General features: G+C 42.0%; 4 protein-coding genes across 5 annotated transcripts in view; 2 read left to right on the top strand and 2 right to left on the bottom strand.

The window, feature by feature from the left end:
* The window catches only part of LOC119692331 (cuticlin-4), a 28146-nt gene extending 18847 nt beyond the window's left edge, over nucleotides 1-9299 (top strand). The window contains exons 3-4 of the mRNA XM_048633406.1: nucleotides 1505-1563; nucleotides 7288-9299. Coding sequence (XP_048489363.1) covers nucleotides 1519-1563; nucleotides 7288-8961 — 1719 coding nt within the window. The 5' untranslated portion in view covers nucleotides 1505-1518 and the 3' untranslated portion in view covers nucleotides 8962-9299. The remainder of the gene's footprint in view (nucleotides 1-1504; nucleotides 1564-7287) is intronic.
* A 181-nt stretch (nucleotides 9300-9480) lies between these two features.
* LOC105389273 (serine/arginine repetitive matrix protein 1) lies at nucleotides 9481-13934 on the bottom strand. Of its 2 annotated transcripts, XM_048633407.1 has the most exons (7): nucleotides 13590-13932; nucleotides 13102-13245; nucleotides 12672-12803; nucleotides 11940-12146; nucleotides 11512-11625; nucleotides 11037-11204; nucleotides 9481-10128 (listed from the first exon to the last, which is right to left on the bottom strand). In XM_048633407.1, the coding sequence occupies exons 1-7, from the start codon at nucleotides 13746-13748 to the stop codon at nucleotides 9976-9978; spliced, it is 1077 nt and encodes a 358-aa protein (XP_048489364.1). In that variant the 5' UTR covers nucleotides 13749-13932; the 3' UTR covers nucleotides 9481-9975. The 2 variants fall into 2 exon arrangements, with proteins under 2 accessions (XP_048489364.1, XP_048489365.1); XM_048633408.1 differs by lacking the exons at nucleotides 9481-10128; nucleotides 11037-11204; nucleotides 11512-11625 and having other exon boundaries at nucleotides 11976-12146; nucleotides 13116-13245; nucleotides 13590-13934.
* Nucleotides 13935-15721: 1787 nt separating this feature from the next.
* LOC125491450 (mitochondrial cardiolipin hydrolase-like) lies at nucleotides 15722-16543 on the top strand. Its single transcript, XM_048633472.1, has one exon. It carries the CDS (start codon nucleotides 15893-15895, stop codon nucleotides 16529-16531), a length of 639 nt encoding a protein of 212 aa, XP_048489429.1. The 5' UTR covers nucleotides 15722-15892; the 3' UTR covers nucleotides 16532-16543.
* A 200-nt stretch (nucleotides 16544-16743) lies between these two features.
* LOC119692324 (E3 ubiquitin-protein ligase MSL2) lies at nucleotides 16744-19654 on the bottom strand. The gene is made up of 4 exons (XM_011560365.3): nucleotides 18783-19654; nucleotides 18457-18666; nucleotides 18004-18172; nucleotides 16744-17706 (listed from the first exon to the last, which is right to left on the bottom strand). Exons 1-4 carry the CDS (start codon nucleotides 19644-19646, stop codon nucleotides 17513-17515), a joined length of 1437 nt encoding a protein of 478 aa, XP_011558667.3. The 5' UTR covers nucleotides 19647-19654; the 3' UTR covers nucleotides 16744-17512.
* Nucleotides 19655-21376: the final 1722 nt, after the last annotated feature.

Below are 21376 nucleotides of genomic sequence, written 5' to 3'. Positions count from 1 at the left end.
TAATTGTCGCGGCACCTGCGATCGCTACTTATAATAATCCAGCCGCAGATTGCATGAAAATAGAAAATGCCGGAGGGCCAGCTTTCTTACGAGCCGGCACCCGTGCCCCAGTTAGCGCAAACCAGATGGGTGCTAGTGCAACCGCAAAAACGTAAAACCTAATCGGCTGACCGCTGTTTAGTTTCCCTGGTCTTTTTGTTTGGAGGTTCTCGCGAATATTGCTAATCATAATCATAATGGTTATGTTTGGTTCCGGCACGTGTCCCAATTGAGAACAGCGGAGGTGTTCGGTCGTGCCTAAACGACTATTTTTATTGTTAAATAGCTATATCTTTGTTGTGATGTCGTATAATATCTAACGGTGCAGCGGTCGAGCATGCTCGTATAGTGAGACTTTCTACGGGGCGGCGCGGGCGATCTCTCCCGCATACTACACGCTCCCTCAAATTAATATAAAATATATACTTAAATGAAAATATATAATTATTTTCATTCTTATATATCCTTGAAATCTTAGTAGAGCAGTACTAGAACAGTTAATAGTAGCTGGTACATTAAAAACAGTGCATATAACTACAAAAAAAATAAACACTTTATGAATTTGAAAGGACGGTAATGAAAGTAGCTATAAAACAGCAAAATAAAGCTTTATGTCATTTCTGTAATCCACAAAGAACCTAAAATGCGAAGAAAGCGGCCTCTTAACGATTATGAAATCTCCAGAACTTACCTAATGAATGTTAATCTTTGCGAATGTCACTCACCTGCGTTATGTAAAAGTTGTCAACATAAACACCATTTGTATAATGCAACTAATTACGTAGGCATAACATTTAAAACATTCAAATGGTTGATTTAATCATGGTTAAGATTATACACAAGTTGAATGGTTCCCATGTATAGCTTTCACTGGCTTCGTGGAATTTCGTAGTCTCATGGATTAAATGGTAGCACGTCGCTGAACCCATTGTTGTGTTTTAATTGAATAGGTGTCGCGAATATCTCACCTGCCTTCTTTACTTTATATGTATTTATACAAAACGAGACAATGTATCAGAATTTATGCGAATGCTTTCAGTAGAGAGTTGAACATTTTCGTCAAGCTCATTAATTACTTTAGTCAAGCCTACATACCAACACCAAAATGTAAAATACCTTAATATGAAATCGAAAGAGGTCCAAGACCAATCATCTAAGTCATTCAAGCCCTTCAGTCCGCGCGCCCTGGACCCGAGAACCTGATAAACAAAAGCGCGACCTTGACTCGGCAAGGCCGCGGCGGTTCCTGACTTCTGGAGTCGTCCGGCCGCAGTGAAAGATGTGGTTCCGGAGCCGCAGTCGGTCAGTGGGTCGGGAGGGGGGCGTGGGGGCGGCGGGGCGCGCGGGGGGGGCTGCGCGCGCGCACTGCGCCGCCGGCCCGCTCGCGCGCCGCGTCTCACCATGGAGCGCTGGTAGCTCCCCGCTGCTGCCGTAGTGAAGTGCTCACGTTGCGTTGTTGTTGCAGGAGCTGAAGTCAACATGAAGCGGAGCAGGCTGTTGCTGATCGCTGCGGTCCTCGTGCAGGTGAGTGCGCTGTGTTTTTCTTTTGTGCAGGGTGTCTCGGAAAGTATTTTTTTGCGGAAAACTTTATATTTTTTTTGAACGGTTTGATATTTAAAAATATACAAGTGAAGTTTTAATGAAAAAAATACGGACGAACCTTATTAATTCAAATAGTGTACAAAAATTCAAATTTACAGTATTTATTTTTAAATATTTATCAAAATGAATACATCATTAAACTTTTTTTATTAAACCATTAATTAAATAAGTATGTTATTTAATAAAAGACAATTTAAAATTATTTTAATATTAAAAGCATGAATCAATTTGTTTCAAATAAAAAAAAATCTATGAAGCTACATGAAAATTATAAATAATTTTTGACTCCAAAATTATTTGTAAGCCAATCACAAAACCACGTACAAACTTAAATTAAAATAATTATCGGTTCAATCTACGTCAGGCATATCACGTAAACGCATAACGTATCACATTCGTGTAATAACGTGAAATAGTGGAGGCCTAGTGCAAATCACGTTGCGGTCCCATCGGCCATCGATCGCGTACCGTTCTTCCTAAATGCACCACGCGGCGGTGGCGGCGGCGGCGGCGCCATCATCCTAACTGCATCCTCAGATGTACTCGGGACACGGGACTTTCAAATTGAATTATAAACCCTCTATATCTGCTCTACCTCTAGGGAGAGGGCTGTAAGGGACGATTGACGATGATGATCTTCTGTCACGTGTCATTGAACAACAATAGAGCTGGACTACGCGTTGAAACTGGGCTGATGAAGAAATCTTTCTATAAATAGAATTGAGGAGGTTTCTATTACGTAGAGGTCGACTAAAAGTTCATTAAAATAAGATGACAAAGTGTATTTAATTAGTTGGTCCTAAATAGTTTTTGTAGACTAATTAAACTAATGAATTTATCTTCATACGATAGACCATTAAAACCAGCAGTGCAAAGTTAACACAATCAAGTACTAAATAAATAAATTTAAAAACCAATCTGGTCTTAAAAATAACATTATGATCCAGTGAACATAAGCACTACAGTTACCAATGCATTTTATTAAAATTCATAAAACGTCCATCCATACCACAATTCACTTCCTTGGCTTGAACATACGTATAAATCACGATTACTTGTTGCATAGTCATTAATCTCGGAGAATCTGCCACAATAATCGAGCTGCAACACCTCTGCATGTAATCACACATATCTTCTGCCGATACACTATTCAGTCGGTTTTTCCGCCGGGATCGAACAACTGGAGTAGAGAGCCCGTTAGCAGCAGCGGCGGCGGCGGCGGCGGTCCATCGCACAGTTACTGCGTATGCTGATACACATTCGTAGATTGTGGAACAATAATGTTCCGACTTTATAGGAGTAATGTTACGCATTAATAAGTTAAGTTAGATTCATCCCACTGAAAGTGCGCTCAAATGCGGAAAATTTACGTGAAAATTTTGTATATTCCGGTTATATTTATCAAATATGCAAAATGATACGTTATGCAACTTAAACTCTAGATAAGAACCTTCGATTCAACTTAATTAATATTAATTTAAGTTTTAACATAAGTTACAAACTATAGCGTAACTTTCGACCTTCGTGTCACCGAGTTTTATCTCATTCAGAGTGTCAGTTTAGTTGCATAATGGCGGCGGTCCGGTCGCCGGTCGCGATGCGGGAAGGACGGCGAGTCGTTGACCGCCGAAATTCGTTTTTTCTGAGCACTTTCACTGCGGATATTCGCGACTCCGAGTTCCGAGCGTTGCGCAATCATGTCGTGAGGCTGATTTCATTTTTGGCTACAGAATCATTATGAAGTAGAGAGTGTCATTGATAAAAATTACTTTCATCGTTAGCAGCTGTTGCGTCGCCGGTTACACGTTACATTACACGGTCGCCGCGAACACGATTCGGTCATTAGGGAAATTGATCATGTGTTTAGATGCTTGTTTGTGCACAATCATCGCGCTTGCGCTAAGTGGACACAAGTGGTTTCATACATTCGGAGTTAATGATTTAAGTTTGGATTATTTATAACGGAGTTACATTAAATTTAACATCATACTTTATGATTTTAATTTATGATAGCAAGAATACACAAAAGTAATTAGACAGTATTCAAACTTAAATAAGTATACGTAGGTATATCAATGAAGCTGACCTGTAGCAGACAGTACGTAGCTTATTTGCTACCACTTTCATTCACAGCTTAGCTCGCAGTGAGCCTTGAGAATCATACAAAGACACAAAGCCACATTGTGCGTTTATTGATCTTATAAAGTCACAATAGGTCATCGACAGTCAAACTTGATGTCATAAGTAGTAGATCGCATTGGATCTAATGAAAACTCCTATAGCGTTAAAATCTTCAGATTTGTATTTCTAAACCTAAGATTCACATGTGGAAAGTAACAATGAATAGAACACCATATGGGTTTGAAAGGCTATCCTTTGTAGGTGCATGAACTGTACAGATTTCATACCGAGCCTTTTGCGGATTGAGGCATGACGTTAGTTCATTGTGGTGTATTATAGACACGCGGCTGTAGGGAAATGCTTTCCCATGGCTCGTGTGCGGAGAGATGGAAAGTGTTTGAAGCCCTTCGCCGCCGCCGCCGCCGCCGCCGCGCCGCCCGTCCCGTCATACTTGCTTGCCGGACGCACGGTACACAAATAAAGAGTGAAAATATGATCATATTTCTGTGCAACTCCACGGCCGAATGGATTACGTGGTCAAGTTCCCTTAGCATGCCAATAATAAAGAATAGCATAATGAGAACAACAGTCTCGGTTAAGCTTTATTCTTCAAACATCTTAATTCAAAGTGTACATAAAAACAACATAAAACCAAAATTAATTTAACTTTCGCTGACAAGAAGGAGGGCAACGAAACCGTACAAGTTTTTTTATTATAAAAAAGAGCATAACGCACAAACTCTTGACACAAGCGTGAACAATTAAATTACTCTCGAAGTGAAGCGCAGATAATGGGATTATAGGGTCGCCATTCTCCTATGCGTAGGTCGAGATTAGGTGAAATGATACTCACAATTTTGGATACATAACCAGTATTTTACACGCGTTCGATCGAAAATGAAATAAAGTTATAGTGTACCTTGATAATGTTCTCTTATCTGGATAGCCTATACTTAACCATATAAAACAACAAATTAAAAATGCAAACTAAAGTTATCTTCGATCATGCGAACAGGTAATCGTGTAGAAACCATTAGGAGCGTATCAGATGATCCATGGCACTCCCGCACGGGTAAAGAGGAAGACACTTTATATGTGAATGACTTCCAATTTAACTCTTATGGTGTAGAAATTAAGACACTAAGTAGGTACTTGGTTAGATAGATATCTAACAACGCATCACGTTCATGCTACTCTGCCAGTGCACCCAAAACACACTTCCCACGGCCGACCTTGCCAAGCTAATATCTTAAACTGTGGAAAAACTGCAACGTTATGTTATGACAAGACAGGTGCGCCGAGATATGTACCTATTATCGGGATGGGTGTTGGTTGTTGAAATATCTAATAATAATGCAATATGTCTGCCAATAACAATTGCTGTTTTTACAAGATACATGCTTAGGCCACGTTTTATTATCAGATTAAGATAGGTATATTTTCCGACATCAATGAAATTTATAGCCAAATATACAAAATGTTATAGCCGTACCTATTGTTTAAATTATTCTAGGCTCTAGGCCTACCACAACGAAATACAATTCGATATCAACATAAATGCTCAAAAGTAATGTTAAGTAGGTCTGTTTATACATAAATATTGTGAAAAGGGTTAGGTACTGGAAAAACTGAAATAAGTGGTGGCGCCTGCAGCGGCATAATCTAAATATAATGTCTCGTTTAGTCAATATAATAAGATATAAAGACGTAATATAGGTATTATTTTATGATTGCATCACTGGAAAAAGTATGAAAAATAAAAAGCTTTCAGGGCCTAGTCTCCCAACATTTGAGGGTGAAATTACAAATTATGATGCCTATAGCTTTCTCAAAGTTGGAAAAACCTACCAACTGGAATTAAGCAAACAGAAGGACATACGAGTAGTTATGATAATTGAAAGAAAGAAAAGATAAATACCGTAAAGTGGACATTAAATCGGAATTCACAAATACTTGAGAAACAAACAGACAGCACAAAAATCCGGTTCCATTCATTTCTTGTTCATTTAAACAACTTTCATTCGCGTTGTTCCAAATTTTTACGTAGCCATGCGACATTAATAGGCAAGCGTAGGTATAGATCCTCTGCTTTGTTTTTTTCGGCAATTTTACCGTACCTCATGGGAACTTGCTTAACGATTCGCATAAGTACCGTTAGAAGCATACTATACAACGTCCGTCTGACGTAGGTTCTCTCTACACAGAAATATGCGAAGGGTGGCACTCTTTAACCGCACAAGGTGTATGGTGCCAAAAATAAAGACCTCACTTACGTCAAAGTGCTCGGTAAAGCCAAAAAAATGCAAATCCAAACCGCGAGGCGCCCAAATTTCTTAGAATAAAAGCGAAGGGTGCGCCGTCCAGTAATCCGCTTGAGTGAATTTGTCGGGAAGCGGCGGCGGCGGCGGCGGCGGCGGCGGCGGACGTTATTGTACTTTCTCCGCACCTGCCGCTCTCCGCGCATCCGACCGGCCTTTCCTCCAACTATTGTTATTACCTCTAATATCTCTAATAAGCTGATGCACAACTACACTAGCCTCCGTTCATGACAAGATAAGCCCATGAAATATTGAAACCGGCTAGAAAGCATTCATAAATTGTGACGGGACAACACACATTCCATGCATTATGAATGACGATGCAGATTGCAAAGTTGGAAGCGTAGGCAAATACAGAAGCTATGAATCGAGATTAGATGCGATGCATAAATTGAAAAGCGCCAGGATTCCTCGTAAAACAGCAACTAATGCATCGCACATGCGTGCGCGCTATAACTCGGGTGTTTTCTTCCGCAACTGACAAACTCGATCAGTGGGCAATTTCTAACCGGTTTAGAAACTTCTTGCGCCGCGACAAGTGGCTGCCACCGGGCGGCTATTCTCGCACTCGCCGGCTGTGGCCCGCCAGCTCTCGCCCCATATACGATGCTCCTCGGAGAGACTCGCCTGTGTAAACCACATATACGGCTCTATTAGCCCGCGGCCCGCCTGGGAACGCTGGAAACTTGCGGGAAAACCAAAAACTTAACATGCTGTGGTTTAGTTAATTATAATGCTTCTAATTGCCTCTACAGTGAAGATCTTCAAATTTTAGAACTACTTACTCGAGGAGAAACAGCAATGGGAAATTGCAGATAAACACAGTCAGGTTAGGTGCTAGAATAGGAAACGAAACTGCAAGCTGCATTAAAAAATAATTAATTTCGTCGGTAATTATGTAATTACACAGTGACGGTTACTCGTTCACATCTTACTGTAGATACATCTTGAAATATCGTGAAAGCATCGTCGGAACTCATCTCGCTAGTATGATTGCGCTAATTAATATTGTAATTGGTCGCGCGCGCTATCCATCAGTGTAGAAAGTCGGAAAGAACGCGCTCGCGAGATCCGCGCGCGCAAGAATTCACGCGGCGAGAATCAGACTGCGACGAGCGCGGAATGCGCATGCGCACGGCACCGCACGGGCGCTGCTGCCCAACGGTTCATCCGAATCGATATCAAATGTATGTTTTTGTGGTTTCAGATAGCGCGATGCGAGCCCCCGGTGGACTCGGCGTCGCTGCCGCTGGAGCACCGCGGCGGCGGCGGCTACGGGCCCCCGCTGGCGCCCGCGCACGCCGACGACCCCTGGCCGCTCGCCACGCCCGACAGCCCCAAGATCAAGCACCTGCAGGTGCAGTGCGAGAAGACGCACATGCGCGTCAACATTGAGTTCGACCGCCCCTTCTACGGCATGATCTTCTCCAAGGGCTTCTACAGTGACCCGCACTGCATGCACCTCAAGCCCGGCACCGGCCACCTCAGCGCCACCTTCGAGATCTTCCTCAACAGCTGCGGCATGTCCAGCTCCGGCAGCCACTCGGTGGCCAACTACGGCGCGCCCACGCCCAGCGGCTCGTACGTGGAGAACACCATCATCGTGCAGTACGACCCCTACGTGCAGGAGGTGTGGGACCAGGCGCGCAAGCTGCGCTGCACCTGGTACGACTTCTACGAGAAGGCCGTCACCTTCCGCCCCTTCCAGGTGGACATGCTGCACGCCGTCACCGCCAACTTCCTCGGCGACAACCTGCAGTGCTGGATGCAGATCCAGGTGGGCAAGGGGCCCTGGGCATCCGAGGTGTCCGGCATCGTGAAGATCGGGCAGACCATGACCATGGTGCTGGCCATCAAGGACGACGAGAACAAGTTCGACATGCTGGTGCGGAACTGCGTGGCGCACGACGGCAAGCGCGCGCCCATCCAGCTCGTGGACCAGTACGGCTGCGTCGTGCGGCCCAAGATCATGAGCAAGTTCCAGAAGATCAAGAACTTCGGCCCGTCCGCCTCCGTCGTGTCCTTCGCCTACTTCCAGGCGTTCAAGTTCCCCGATTCGATGAACGTGCACTTCCAGTGCGTGATCCAGGTGTGTCGCTACAACTGCCCGGAGCCCAAGTGCGGCGGGCTCGGCGCGGACTACGGCGTGCCGCTGCTGGGCGGGCCCTCGCTGGGCGCCGGCGAGTACGGCGCGCCCAACTCGCCGCACGCTGAATATGGCCCGCCGCCGCAGAGCGTGCACAGTGAGTACGGCCCGCCGCCCGCCTTCCCCGACCCGCGCCACCCCGCCGACGCCACCGGCTCCTTCTCCGAGAAGCGCGACGACGCCGTGCCGCCCCCGCAGGCGCAGGCGTCGTCCACGCCGCACGCGCCCGCGTCCAGCCCCGCGCCCGCGCGCGACGACGACGCCGCCGTGCACCTGCCGCCGCCGCCGCCGCCCGGCCGCCGCGGCGCCTACAACACCGTCAAGCGGAAGGACGAGGCGCACGGCTCGCTGGCCACGCTGGGCGGCCGCCCGCGCTCCGTGGAGGACCTGCCGGCGCGGCTGCAGGGCGCGCGGCGGCGGCGGCGCGACGCGCAGGAGATGACCGACGTCAACACGAGCCGCACCATCCAGGTGGTGGCGCCCGGCGACGTCAACTTCGCGCTCAACAACGCGGCCGGCAACGAGACCGTGGTGATCCAGTCGCCGGGCGCCGACCCGGAGACCATCTGCATGTCGGTGCCGTCGTTCGTGGCGGGGCTGGTGATGCTGCTGCTGGTGCTGGCCGTGGCGTCGCTGGTGGCCGCCTTCCTGTGCGTGCGCGTGCGCCACCTGGACCGCAAGCAGGGCCTGGCGCCCGCCTACTTCGACGCCGACTACGTGAAGCACGGCAACTAGCGCGCGCGAGTGCGGGACGCGGGACGTTCTCTGAACTCTTCTGGATCCAAAGAGCGCGGTGCTTCGGCCCCGGCCGGGCGGCGTCCCCGGGGCGCTGCCGCGGTCGCGATCGAAGCCGCCCGACAAGTGCGTTATTAATTTATTTATTAGATGTGTAATGAATGAAATGATATGAGCGTGATGAATTTGTTTGACTGGTTTTGTAAATTATTTTATTTGTGTGAGGAGCACTCTCTGTATTGTCTTTTTAGTCGATACGTCTGTTGTAATTTTGTAAAGAGTCGTAAGTAAGGTATAGTCCTTAAGTTATATACCAATTAAAAAGTGTCGTGTGAGAACTAAGAAGCTTATTTATTTCGATCCAAATTGAATTCTAACTTTAATTTAGTTATGCTTTCCATTATTTTAAGTATACCTAGCTATAATTAAGTGTGTGGTGTGATTGTACCTACCTAAATGTATACGACCTGATACTATTGTCACCTATTGTGCTGCGGGTGCGAAATAAAAGAAAACTTATTAAACGAGGTCCATCCGACTGAATCTAAATTGATGTTTATGGAGCTGCATCATTCTTGATGCAAAAGCGTGGGAATGTTGACACATTGTGCCGAACAAACAGCCGAGAGAAACTCCCACGTATTAGTTTAGAAATAGTGCACTCACAAGTCACAAAAAGAGAGCTACAGATGTTAACCTTGAAAATAAACTGGTCATTGTTATCAAAATGTTTAAATTTTATTAGTGTACAAAAAGTCCTACTATAATTACCTAACAAGTAAAACAGTAAATAAATATCAACATAACAAAAGACTAAAGGTTGTCGTAATCCAATTCTTCCATTGAATCGCCATTCCTCTAATCTAGCCAAAGTAGACATAGAAGACAGATTTCTTTAAATGTAGTTACTTATCAAAATTATCTTATTATGCATGCCCACTATAGAAAATAGGATAATTACAAAGTAAAACTATCACCGATCGATCTTCAGAATAAGGTCCAACATGTTAGGTCTCACCTCCATGGCGGCCGGCGTATGTAAAGAGGTTGGTATCTTCTGCCTGTATCCTCATTCTGATGGAGGCCCAGGGAGTATTCGTCTTTCGGACTCTCGTACAGCATGATCAGCCGCTGCTCTTGAGCGCTGCCAATCATTTCGACCAAATCCTGGAAAGATACAGTAAATATGTGCTTATTATAGGTATTTAAAATACCTCTTATTTGTATAAGAGACGTTGTACTTATAAGTAATGTTTAATATGAGACGGGTAAAATTTGGGTGAACGAATGATGAATAAAATAGCAATGATTAAATTCATCAAAGTATATAATTAGGTATGAGAATTTTTCAGTATTCGGTATTCGGCCGAATAGTGCGTACTATTCGGGCCGAATACCGAATAGTAAATCATGTAAAAAATGACTAGTTATTTTAATCAAAATTGTGTATTTATTTCCAAATCACAACATTTTAGTACTTAAAATTAATCAGTAGTAAGTTGTGCTGGATAAAAACGAGCATTTCAGCATTTTTTGGTAGCCCACGATTGCGCTTTTCATTGTAACCATCCTCAGAAAATAACCTCTCACGCTACTTCCAGTTGAAGAAAGATAAGTTTTTGCAAATTTCAAAAGTTTCGGGTATTGTTTTTTGTTAGCTGACCACCACTTGTAAGGATCGGCCATCCGATCTAGGCGAACTATTATCAAATCAAAATTCAACTCATTTGCCACAGCATTCTGCCTCCTAATAATTAGCAAATCTGTAGCGACTTCTTCAAAGCAGATCCAGGAACAAAAAAAACAGGTTGTAGCGCCGAATATTCGGCGGCCGAATATTCGGCGCTTCGGCCGGCAGCGTCGCCGAATATTCGGTATTCGGCCAATTCACTATTCGTGGCAACACTAGTACACACCTATCTCCTTATCTGAATTTTTAAATTAAATTAAATTAAATTCATTTATTTCAGATAACTTGATCCATATTCAGTACATGTCATAAAATTCAATAAACAAAAAAAAAAACAATACATTAACAAAAATGAAAAAAACCTAAGGCAGTCTTTAAAACTTACATCGGGAAACAACAGACTTGAGTCCTTTTTCTCTCTTTTTTTCTTGGGGCGACGTTTGTTAGAGGCCTTATGTCGAGAGTGCTTTGGTCCAGTTTTCATTGTGCTTCCACTTCGGGAAGTAGACTGGCAGCCACTTCTTCTTTTAGTATTTGGTGGAGCTTTTACTTTCTGGAAAAAAAATACGTGATGAAATTGCATAATCATACAATATACATATTATAATGTAAATAGGTAAGTACATGGAAAGGGATGATTACACAGATCGGTCGAGGATCTCGGGTTCGATCCCGAGCCGGGAAAGATATTTGTTAAAAACCGATTTCAGATTGTGGCTAAGGCCGAAAGATGGCATTAGGCTTACCCGCACATTACATTGGCCCTTAACAAAAAAATGGGTGGAACAATGCACTACTGCCTACCCTGTAAATGAGTACACTTATTAGATACTTATCAGGAATGAGTTTTATAGACTGACCTGCGTTGGAGAGGACATCGATGTATTTTTTCTAGTCTTGGAACATGCTTTATTCATTTTGATAATGTTACGATTTGATTTGGTCACTGATATCTCAGTGATTCCATACAGCCTCTGAAAAAAATATAAGTAAGTACTTAAAGAATCAAACCTACTCATGAAAACCACCCACCCCAAAATATGTCTCGTTTCAGTGAAAGGTAAAGTAATAATTTTCTTCAATTTAAGTGAATTAAATAGTTCTTATGAGAAATAAATACTTACCTAAAACCATAAAGTAAATATTTTACCTTCCTTAGAATAAATAAATAAATTAGTAGAAATTAGTAGTTAGGTAACTATGTCCTTATGCAAGTAGGTACCTAAGGCAAGTACCGATTGTAAGTAAGTACCGTAACTTTTGTAACAGCATTTTAAAAGTAACTCACGGGGATATCCTGATGCGGTGGCGGCGAGGAGGCAGCGGTACGGTCAGCAGCAGACGCGACCGCGGGCGGCTGGTACTGTCGGCACGGGCGAGGCACCGGCTGTGTGGACGTGGGCTGTGGACCACAGCCCACGCCACCACCGTCCACCACAGCCTGTGGTGGACGTTTACGACGGACGGTGGGCTTCGCGGGGCTGGTAGGTCGCGTCTGTTGGAATATTTTTGTTTTAGATGATGCGGTCCGACCGATTTCGGTCACGGCGACCGCTTCGAGGATCAGACTCGTCGCTCGTGTGCTCGCATGTGGCTTGTGTAGCCTATCTTATTCGTGAAGACCCTCGCACAATGCGGGCATGTGAGCACACCATTCTCATAATTATATTGAGTTAGCGCAGGTGGTCGGGCTTTTAACTCATCGCGCTTCAAGTCGAGTTCGGCGCGCCGGTGGACTTCAAGCTATATAAAGATTGAAAGCTATATAAGAGAAAAAAGACAGACAGAAAGTCGTGGGTCTTCTTAGTTGAGTAAATATGTCTAGCTGTAAACGCTGGACGGGCTAATGGAAGTAACGTAATGTAAGTAGGTATAAGTACTTAAAACATGAATTAAACAACTACAAAAATCGCCATCCAGTATTTATTAGAGACATATTGTTTGCTCCAGGCCTCCAGCTGTCGAGTTCTGAATGAGGTTGATGTCTTCTACCTACGTCAGAACGTATGTAGGTACCTACCTGTTTCACCAGGAGTAGTGGTTCCTGCGAGGGTGGTGCCGGCGCCGGCGAGCGACTGCGACACGGCGCTGTCGATGCCGGCGGCCGCGCTGAACAGCAGCCGGCAGAGCTCGCATTTGAACGAGGTCGCCCCTGAATATTAACTACAACATTATTTTAAGCTATTTCCTTTTTTGAGTGAATAATTAAGTAAAAAAATATATGTAGGTAACTGGCTAGGTGTATACTAGTACCTACCTAAATTTGAAAACTTGTCTAAGCTTAGAAAGGGTTTCATACTGAAGAGGGTGGAGAAGCAATATGCTGTGTAGGTTTAACTTGCACTTAAAGAGTACCTAAAGTAGGTAGGATCACTTTAAATATTAGGTTGTCAGAGAAGTCGTATTGGAATACAATGGCATAAGTAATCCTAACAACACTGAGCGCGTACATGAGAATGAGCACCTGGGTCGCGGTGGCGGCAGGCGGGTGCCCCACGGGTGCCGTCGCCCGCGTCCGCTCGCCCGTGGACATGTAGCTTTATGTTGTTGCGGACGAGGTGAGGTTTGATCTCTTCGAACCAGACGTCGCATAGCTGTAATGAACCAATGAGCTATGCAAAAACTGACCGTAATTATTTCAATCAGTAGGTTTAAAAAGTTATTTGAAGTTTAATAAATGCTTTACCATTGGCTTTAGGTAAGTACTTACATAATACCTATTCATAGCCTTCTTGAATTTTAATACCTATGTAGTACCGGCTGATTCCAAATTGGAGGCGTTCGCCTAATTCTAGCTACGCCTGTACATACCTACACCTGTAGATCGAGTAATTGTAAGCTATTGCTCATACACAGAGGCAGGCGTTTAAATAGTTACCTACTGCGTTACCTGCCTGAGCTGAAATGACTAACCTACTAAGTGTTTTCTTTTACTTACACCCAAAAGAGCATTTTCTAACTCATACCGAACGTTTTTCGGTATTGTGCTCTTGTCTTTGTCCTGGCTGTGAGGTTTCCCCTCCTTGCGGCCATCCCCCGATGCTTTGGTCACGGATTTTCTTACAGCGCTTGTACCACGAGTGCGAGACTGAGACATATCCAACTCACAATAATAATTGATACACGCACTAAGCTTACTTAAATGTAAAGTAAACCTAAGTGCTTATAAAATAACCGAGTTTTTACACCCAACGGCCTAGTAAAAGCGTAAAAATATCAATTCAAAAAATAATGTAGCAGGATGATGGTAAAAAATACAATGACGTCTGAAACACAGAGTAGAGTAGGTAATATATAGACTGAAACACAAGGACTTTGTATATAGAACAGGACTGAGTACTCGGAACCCAAAAGCGAGCCGAGCAGGAGGGGTAGTAAAGAGGCCGTTTGTCCCTTTCTAATAAGGTGACCAAGAAATTTGTGTTACGTGGGACTTTGGGGACTTGTTGTAATAATATAATTATTACAGTGATCAAAAATTGGGACCCAAAAAAATATATTTTTGCTTTATAGTTACCTAGACAATTTATGGATAATTCTACTAAACAATCGCTACCGTAGGTCGACATAATCTTAGACACTCTTCGGAGTTGCATATATCGAAGATATATGTATATCTTCGGGATGCTGTCTATGACAAATGAAATTATTTTGTGATTATCAAGGACGGCGATAGTTTATATCCCTATCCACGGGGAAAGACATCTGACAGAACCCTTATTACATTTGAATAAGGCTAGTTTTTGTTTGTATTTATATATTGACTTTGACTTATCAAACGTCTTTCCCCGTGGGATGGGATATAGTAGATTATGACAAATTCAAATAAAAGACACTGTATTTATTGAATTTATTTTTATTATTACTAAACATGGCTAAACAATATTGTTTTATACAATTCTGCCGGAGGCCAATCTTACTGCCTAAATTCTTTAAGCAATTAAATTTTCCATTATGGAATAAGTATGTTAAAATTTTAAATATGAATTAGCTAATGCCTTCACAACTGGAACTTATGTGTGGTTCCTCATTTAATTGAACTGGATGATGATGATCTATTGTGACACCGGAACAACATCCAGCTATATTTTTTTCTTATCTTCATTCTTGGGAAATCTGACAAAGAAATAAAATATATAATTAGTCATGGCACATTGAAAGACAGACGGGCAGACAGTGAAAGCTAGGTAATAGGATTCCGTTGGCACCCTTTGGGTACGGAACCCTAATAACATAGTCGCATCCGGATCAATAGTTTCAGAGATATGCGTGGACAATCGAATAAAATTTTGTTATTTTGTGTGGTAGCTCGTAGCCCCAACAGATTGTCATACCGCATGGTTACCCTATTTGTTATAAATCTAATATTACCTTTCTCGGCTTACCTGTGAAATAATATGCCGCAACCACCACACGATTCACTTTTACAAACTTGTACACATCACTTTTTGTCAATTTCTTCAATGAAACTTACTAATTTGCAAAAATAAATAGGTATGACAAGACAACAACAAATAAATTCAAAACAAACCGCCATGACAGATGAAAGGGTTGGCATGAGGTACTAAAAAGAATACTACCAAGTGTTTGAAATAATGACAGGTTTAAAATAATTATTATGAGGTACGATACAAAATAATATCTTATTAAATAATAACTTTAATCTTATTAGTAAGTTTAAAGTTATTATTTAATTATAAGTTATGCTCAGAGTTCGTATGATAATTAAATCATTGTTTGAAATAAAAATCTAACATTTTCAATTCAAATCAAATCAAATATTTTCTACCAACTATCACGTTTTTTTTGGGATGGCAAGCGTTAGTAAGGGACAAACGGCCTCTAATCTAGCTATCTCGCTCGGCTCGTTTTGGCTCTTCAAACGTTGATTACCAAATTGAACCTTATTACAACAGCTTACGATGTGTTTTAGTAATTAAAATTTTGGCAGTACTCAGTCCTGTTATAATACAAAGTCCTTGCTGAAACAATCTGAAACAAAGACTAGGATATACAAATATGGATCTGAAAATGTTACTGAGTTTTTGAAACGGTTTCTGAACGCTTTAGTGAAGTTTCTAGCGAGAGTGTTGACTACACCTTAAAATTTCTTAAGCGACCGAGGGTAGTTTAATAAAACAAAGACGCAGTTCAAAAAAGCTAAACGAATCCATTCAAAATTAATTTGGTACCAAAATATAGTTAAACTATCACAAACATTAAAATACTTACACATTGAACATGAGTTTAAGCAACTGGAAGACAATAATGTTCGCGGGCGGCTCGGCCGCTTTGTGCGGAGTGGCTTACAAACTGCTGAAACAGACCAGCCTAGTCAAGATGTTCGAGAAACAGTGTTCGGACCTCGCCTGCATCAACGAGTTTCTCTTCTACGGCGCGGGAGACGACGACGCCAGCGAACGCCTCGGTCTCGACAACCTGTTCTGCATATTCTACGTGGTCCTCCACGCCAACACTTCAGTCGACGTCTGCATGCCCAGCCTCATGAGCGACACCATCACTAAATGTCTCTTAGAAGTGCAAAAGAAGGGTTCCGTCACCATACGAGTGATCATTCACAAGAGTAAGAATCACTCGCAGGTGGTAAGGCTGAAGAAAGCAGGGATAGAGGTGAAGGCGATGGATTCGGAGGATAATCCTGCGCATGAGTTTATTCTCGTAGACGGCGGGGAAGGGGGGTCGGACGCGGTGGCGCTGGTGGGCTCGCTGGACTACGACGTGGGCCGCGTCAACCGCCACCGAGATCACACGCTGCTCACGTCGGAGCCCGTGCTGGTCACTGCGCTGAAGAAGGAGTTTGAAAGGATCTGGGGTTCTGTAGTAAGCGATGTTGATGTTGATGAGGATACCAGTGATTGATATTATGTATGTAGTGTGTTGATTGTAATGCGTAATGATTATGTTATAATTGAATAGTAATTAAAAGGCATGAGTTTTAACAAAAATATTTGGATTTTTATTATTTAGGTTGCGTAGTAAAATTTCTACACGTAATTTAATTTAAGTAAAGCAAAGTATTGAATTAATAATTACAATTTCATTTGTACACTTAATATAGTTCATTAATTTTATTTATACACATTTGATTTGTACTGGAGTGCTTTATCTTACTATGTTTACAAATACATACGACGGAAATTATCTACACAACGAACGCTAACAAAAGTTCATACAGAAGGACATCGGCCGGCCCAGACCACAATATGTCGGTCGGTAAATCTACTTCAGGCACAATTGATTTATTATTATTGTTATAAGTTTCCCGCATTAAAAATATGTATATTTAAGGCGACGACTAAAAACAGGAAGTTTATGTATTTATTCAGGTTATAATTGGAGCACAAGGATCAACCTACTACCATGATTTACAATTTAAAAAGCCTAAAAGCTTAAAATAATTCATTAAATCACACTTTGCTTAATTCATTAAAAGCTAACATCAAAACCGATTTTTTACAATTCATAATCACAAATGCAACAATCACTTCAACCAAAAATGGAAAGAATTACAACATTTAACTCAACAAACAATACTTTCACCATTATTCCTAGTTTAGTCTTTATTGGATTTTTTCAGTTTCACTTATTCTTAAAAGGTAGTCAATGGTAATTAACATTTCAGTCACTAGTCAAGTCCTTACTATTAAAACCCAACAACTATTGAAGATTGCTACTCACACTCACCCGCCGTGCACAGTTCACTCAACGCCGAGGAGTCCGCGGGCCCCTCTGGAGGAATATGGTGACTTTGAGGCTCAAGTTGACGAGCGGGAGCGTGGGCCGCGCCACGTGCACGGGCGCCGGCGGGGCTGAGTCCTAGGAGTCTACGGAGGGCGTCTGTCATACATCCACCTCTATATCACTGGTGTGCTCAAGAGGTGGCGGCGAGGGCGACTCGTCCAGGGTGCTCGGGGAACATAATGTGAACTCGTGCGGGGAACTCAGTTCCACCTCGGGGGAGCAGGAGAGGTCTTCGTCCATCATTATTGTGGCCGGTAATGACGGTGATATCTCTTGCAACTGACTTGTGTATACTGGAAATTAATGAAACGGTAGTAAGCTTGAATCTAAAATTTATTTGGTAGATTATTTAAAGAGCTGGAAGAAAGTTCGGTAGTAAGCTTGAATCTAAAATTTATTTGGTAGATTATTTAAAGAGCTGGAAGAAAGTTGGAAGAACAACACACAATGATAAATAGATTCTAATCCACATTATAATGTGTGCTATTTGGATTTTCTTGTTATGTGAATAAATTGAAAACAATGATTTGAAGGATATATTACAAGTACATACTTATAAATTACTAGATTAACTGTTTTAAATAAGTTACCTTTGATATGAGATGGATGATGGTTGAAGTGCAGTGTCTCCTCCATAGCTTCCATGGTCATGGTGTCGGTGTCCATGCTATCCATGGACCCTGAGCAGGAAGGGGAACTCTCTGTGTTGGAGCTCAAGGTATACTGGATGGAGTCCAGTTGGGGTATATGAGGTCTCACCTGCAAGATAGAATAAAATATTATTAAGGTATGTATAAAATATGTTGATGTGTGTAAGATTTACCATGCACTCTACAATAAAATATTAGAAAAGGGAATAACTATAAGCTTCCTTTTCGCTTAGGCTATGAGTAACATTATTTTATTTCAGTTTATATTTAATTATTATGCTATAAAGTCTACTACAGCATTTATTAAATTATGGTGGAACTGTTCTAGCAATACATTTGGAAATTACTTTGGTTTATATTAGACTTTATAAACTAAAATTATAATTCCTTTACCTTCATTCCATCAGCTCTATGTGGATTTCTACAACCCTTACACTTGCACTCAGTACAGGGTTTACTGTCAACATAGCACGGACACCGCTGACCACAACAAGTGAGCTTGCCGGGAGTGGCTGTGGCATTCCCACACCGGCAACCCTTCCGCTTGCCGCCCGCCGAGCTGCGAGATCTGCTTGAAGGCTTCTTGAACCCTTGCTGGTTTGACTGAAATGTATTGAAGAAAAAAAATTGATTAGGAAAGTATGTACTTAAGAATAACAAGACTAAATGATTGGATAGACTTAGCTGTAAGTTTTGACTTTATAATACAAATGTTTTACCTTGTTATCCCTAGGTGAAGATTCTGATTCAGATGATTCTTCAATAGCTTTTCTTTTAATAGTAATTTTATTTCCAGTTCCTGCATACATGACAGAGTATGTCGAGCCTCCATTAGCTGTTGATCTAGTGCTAGGAGAGTGTTGCCGGCTCCGAGGCTCAGTGTGACTAGAGGAGGCTGCCGCTTGTGTCTGTGTTGAGGCGGAGTTGGTGAACACACAAGGAAGTATACTATATGCTGACTTAGAAAGCCCAGCTGTGCTTTTATAGTCATCAGAAAAGCCTGCCCCCTCCTGAATCAAATCCATTAACCCTGAACTTGCCACAGTTCCACCATTTAAGCCTGCAGCCAGGTCATCTTCTGCCTGTAACAGGCTATACACATCGGTACCCATGAAGTATTCACACAGTTTCTTATAGCACTGCAGGAGAATCCGCAACTGTAAGTTTTCAGCGTACTGCTCATAGTCTCTGCACCAACTACACGACGGCTTCAGTTTCTTGCGTCCGCCCATGCACTGCTTGCACACGTGGTGCTGGCATGCCGAGGCTGTCGGCGTGTACGGCTCCTTCAACAAATTACCACACACTGTACAGGACAACGATTGTCGTAAATAGGGAACGAGACGAAACAAATCTGTCCATGAATTTCGGTCTGAGGCATCTGCCAATATTATCAATCGACACGTAGAAACGTATAAACTTGTGGCATTCATTTCCTTATAACTATTGTGTAATTGTCTGTTAAAATATCGAAATAAACTTAAATGTTTACACCAAAAATTGCCAAAAAAGCCGCAAGCGACTGCATCTATCAAAAAACTGTCAATTGACATATTATTGACGTTTTGTTGAAGTTGTGTCATAATCTGTGTAGTCCGTATATGACAGCTCGTGCTGTCATATACGCACAGGTTAGTCCAGTGCGAGAAAGTTATTATTCTGAGCATTATTCAAATAATATTTCAGCTTCAAATTTATGATGTGAAATCCACTGAAATAAGTAAATCGATGTACACTGAAACTATAAAGTCCTGAAATTAATGTTTGAGGAACTAAAATTTTCAGGAGCCTGGCACCATTAGAAAAGAAACATAAAAGTCATAACAATTGTTTATGTCAATAGGCGGTTGGCGGTTTTTTTGAATTTTCTTATTAATTATAAGGATAATCTAGATAAAAGCAACAATTTACGCTTGGTTGCAATTAGGAAGATGAAGAAAAATATTCGTAGTCAAGCTAGTAAAGTTATTTATCGAGTTTTAATACAATGTTTAGCGGAACATCGAGCTGGACACATTTTGTCGAATTTGGAGGATGTTTACGCTCGTACAGCGTCTATGACGGGTATGTAGCATTGTACAAATTGTAATAACTCATTTTTTATTAGTACCAACGCTTCATTTATCGATAAACCTAGGTTTAGAGCCCAAGTCGAACATTGTTTACATACCACTGATTGTAGGTTTCATACACTTAACATTTTGATACTTGAAGATATATGTTTGTTAACTTACTAAATTCACATTGTGTGAATTTGGGGGGCATTGTGTAACTCGAAAATAATTTTTTATTTTATTTTATAGTTATATCGGACCAGCGTGCCAACGAGGGCAAAATATGGAATATTTCTAACTCCTGGAAGAAACAGAACTGGTCGTCCAAAAAGTGAAATTGAAGTCTTTACTATGTGTGCCCTTCGTCAACAGATCCAGTTTTTTTATACAGTTGTAATAATGTTTTCTAAATAAATATTTATTGGTTTCACTAACTATTAGCCTTCATATTAACACCTTCTTGCTTGTATAAGAGCTTTTTTGTGGATGGTAAGTTGTTTTTAAAATACATAAATAGGTAGGAAGTTAACAGGCAAAATTTCAAGTATCAAAGTCAGTTATGTTTCGCTATATAGGGTTGCTACATGAAAGATAGCAGTGCCCTCATTTAATTTCAGGACTTTATAGTTTCACTGTATGTTTATATTATGTGTAGAGCAATTGTTTTGATAGCAATATATCTCATATATGGATGGTCCGAGAAGACTACACCACACCACACTGTAAAAAATGTTCCATAGGTGTAGTCAAGCTCGATATTGGTACTTACATAGGTAATTCCAATGATTTCAAAATGTCTGTCTGTGATTATGTCAATGGGTAATTCCGATTGACGACCGAATGGCGTAGTGGTTAGTGACCCTGACTACTGAGCCGATGGTCCCGGGTTCGATTCCCGGCTGGGGCAGATATTTGTTTAAACACAGATATTCGTTCTCAGGTCTTGGATGTGCCCGTATAATGGCAATAGGCCCGCCCCCTATTACATTGGGACTAACATAACACTCTGGCGAAAAGTGGGTGCAGCAATGCACCTCTGCCTACCCCGCAAGGGAGTACATTAGTACAAGGCGTGAGTGCGTGTGTAAACATAGGTAATTCCGAATGACAACCTACTCCGCAAGGGGGTGATCCAGTACTAAAGCTGTAAATACTGTAATTACTTACTTTTTTCATCGCTATCAATCACGCATTAAATACACTGAACAACTTATGGCAGCGTTCCCAGTAGGCAAATTTTTCGCCACCGATTAATATTT

This window comes from Plutella xylostella, chromosome 5, assembly GCF_932276165.1.
Source record: "Plutella xylostella chromosome 5, ilPluXylo3.1, whole genome shotgun sequence".
Classification (NCBI taxonomy): Eukaryota; Metazoa; Arthropoda; class Insecta; order Lepidoptera; family Plutellidae; genus Plutella; species Plutella xylostella.
Note: the sequence above shows the minus strand (reverse complement) of the source record. Positions and strands in the feature narration are given on the sequence as shown.

What these genes read in the sequence shown, in the direction of transcription:
- LOC105389273 (XM_048633407.1), bottom strand. Translation starts at nt 13,748, where the DNA reads ATGTCTCAGTCTCGCACTCGTGGTACAAGCGCTGTAAGAAAATCCGTG. An exon ending in TAGAAAATGCTCTTTTGGGT is followed by an intron (nt 13,246 to 13,589) that starts GTAAGTAAAAGA and finishes GGTTCATTACAG; the next exon opens with CTATGCGACGTCTGGTTCGA. An exon ending in ACCCAGGTGCTCATTCTCAT is followed by an intron (nt 12,804 to 13,101) that starts GTACGCGCTCAG and finishes GTTAATATTCAG; the next exon opens with GGGCGACCTCGTTCAAATGC.
- LOC125491450 (XM_048633472.1), top strand. Translation starts at nt 15,893, where the DNA reads ATGAGTTTAAGCAACTGGAAGACAATAATGTTCGCGGGCGGCTCGGCC.
- LOC119692324 (XM_011560365.3), bottom strand. Translation starts at nt 19,646, where the DNA reads ATGACACAACTTCAACAAAACGTCAATAATATGTCAATTGACAGTTTT. An exon ending in ATAGAGCTGATGGAATGAAG is followed by an intron (nt 18,173 to 18,456) that starts GTAAAGGAATTA and finishes TCTATCTTGCAG; the next exon opens with GTGAGACCTCATATACCCCA. An exon ending in TCATCCATCTCATATCAAAG is followed by an intron (nt 17,707 to 18,003) that starts GTAACTTATTTA and finishes ATTAATTTCCAG; the next exon opens with TATACACAAGTCAGTTGCAA.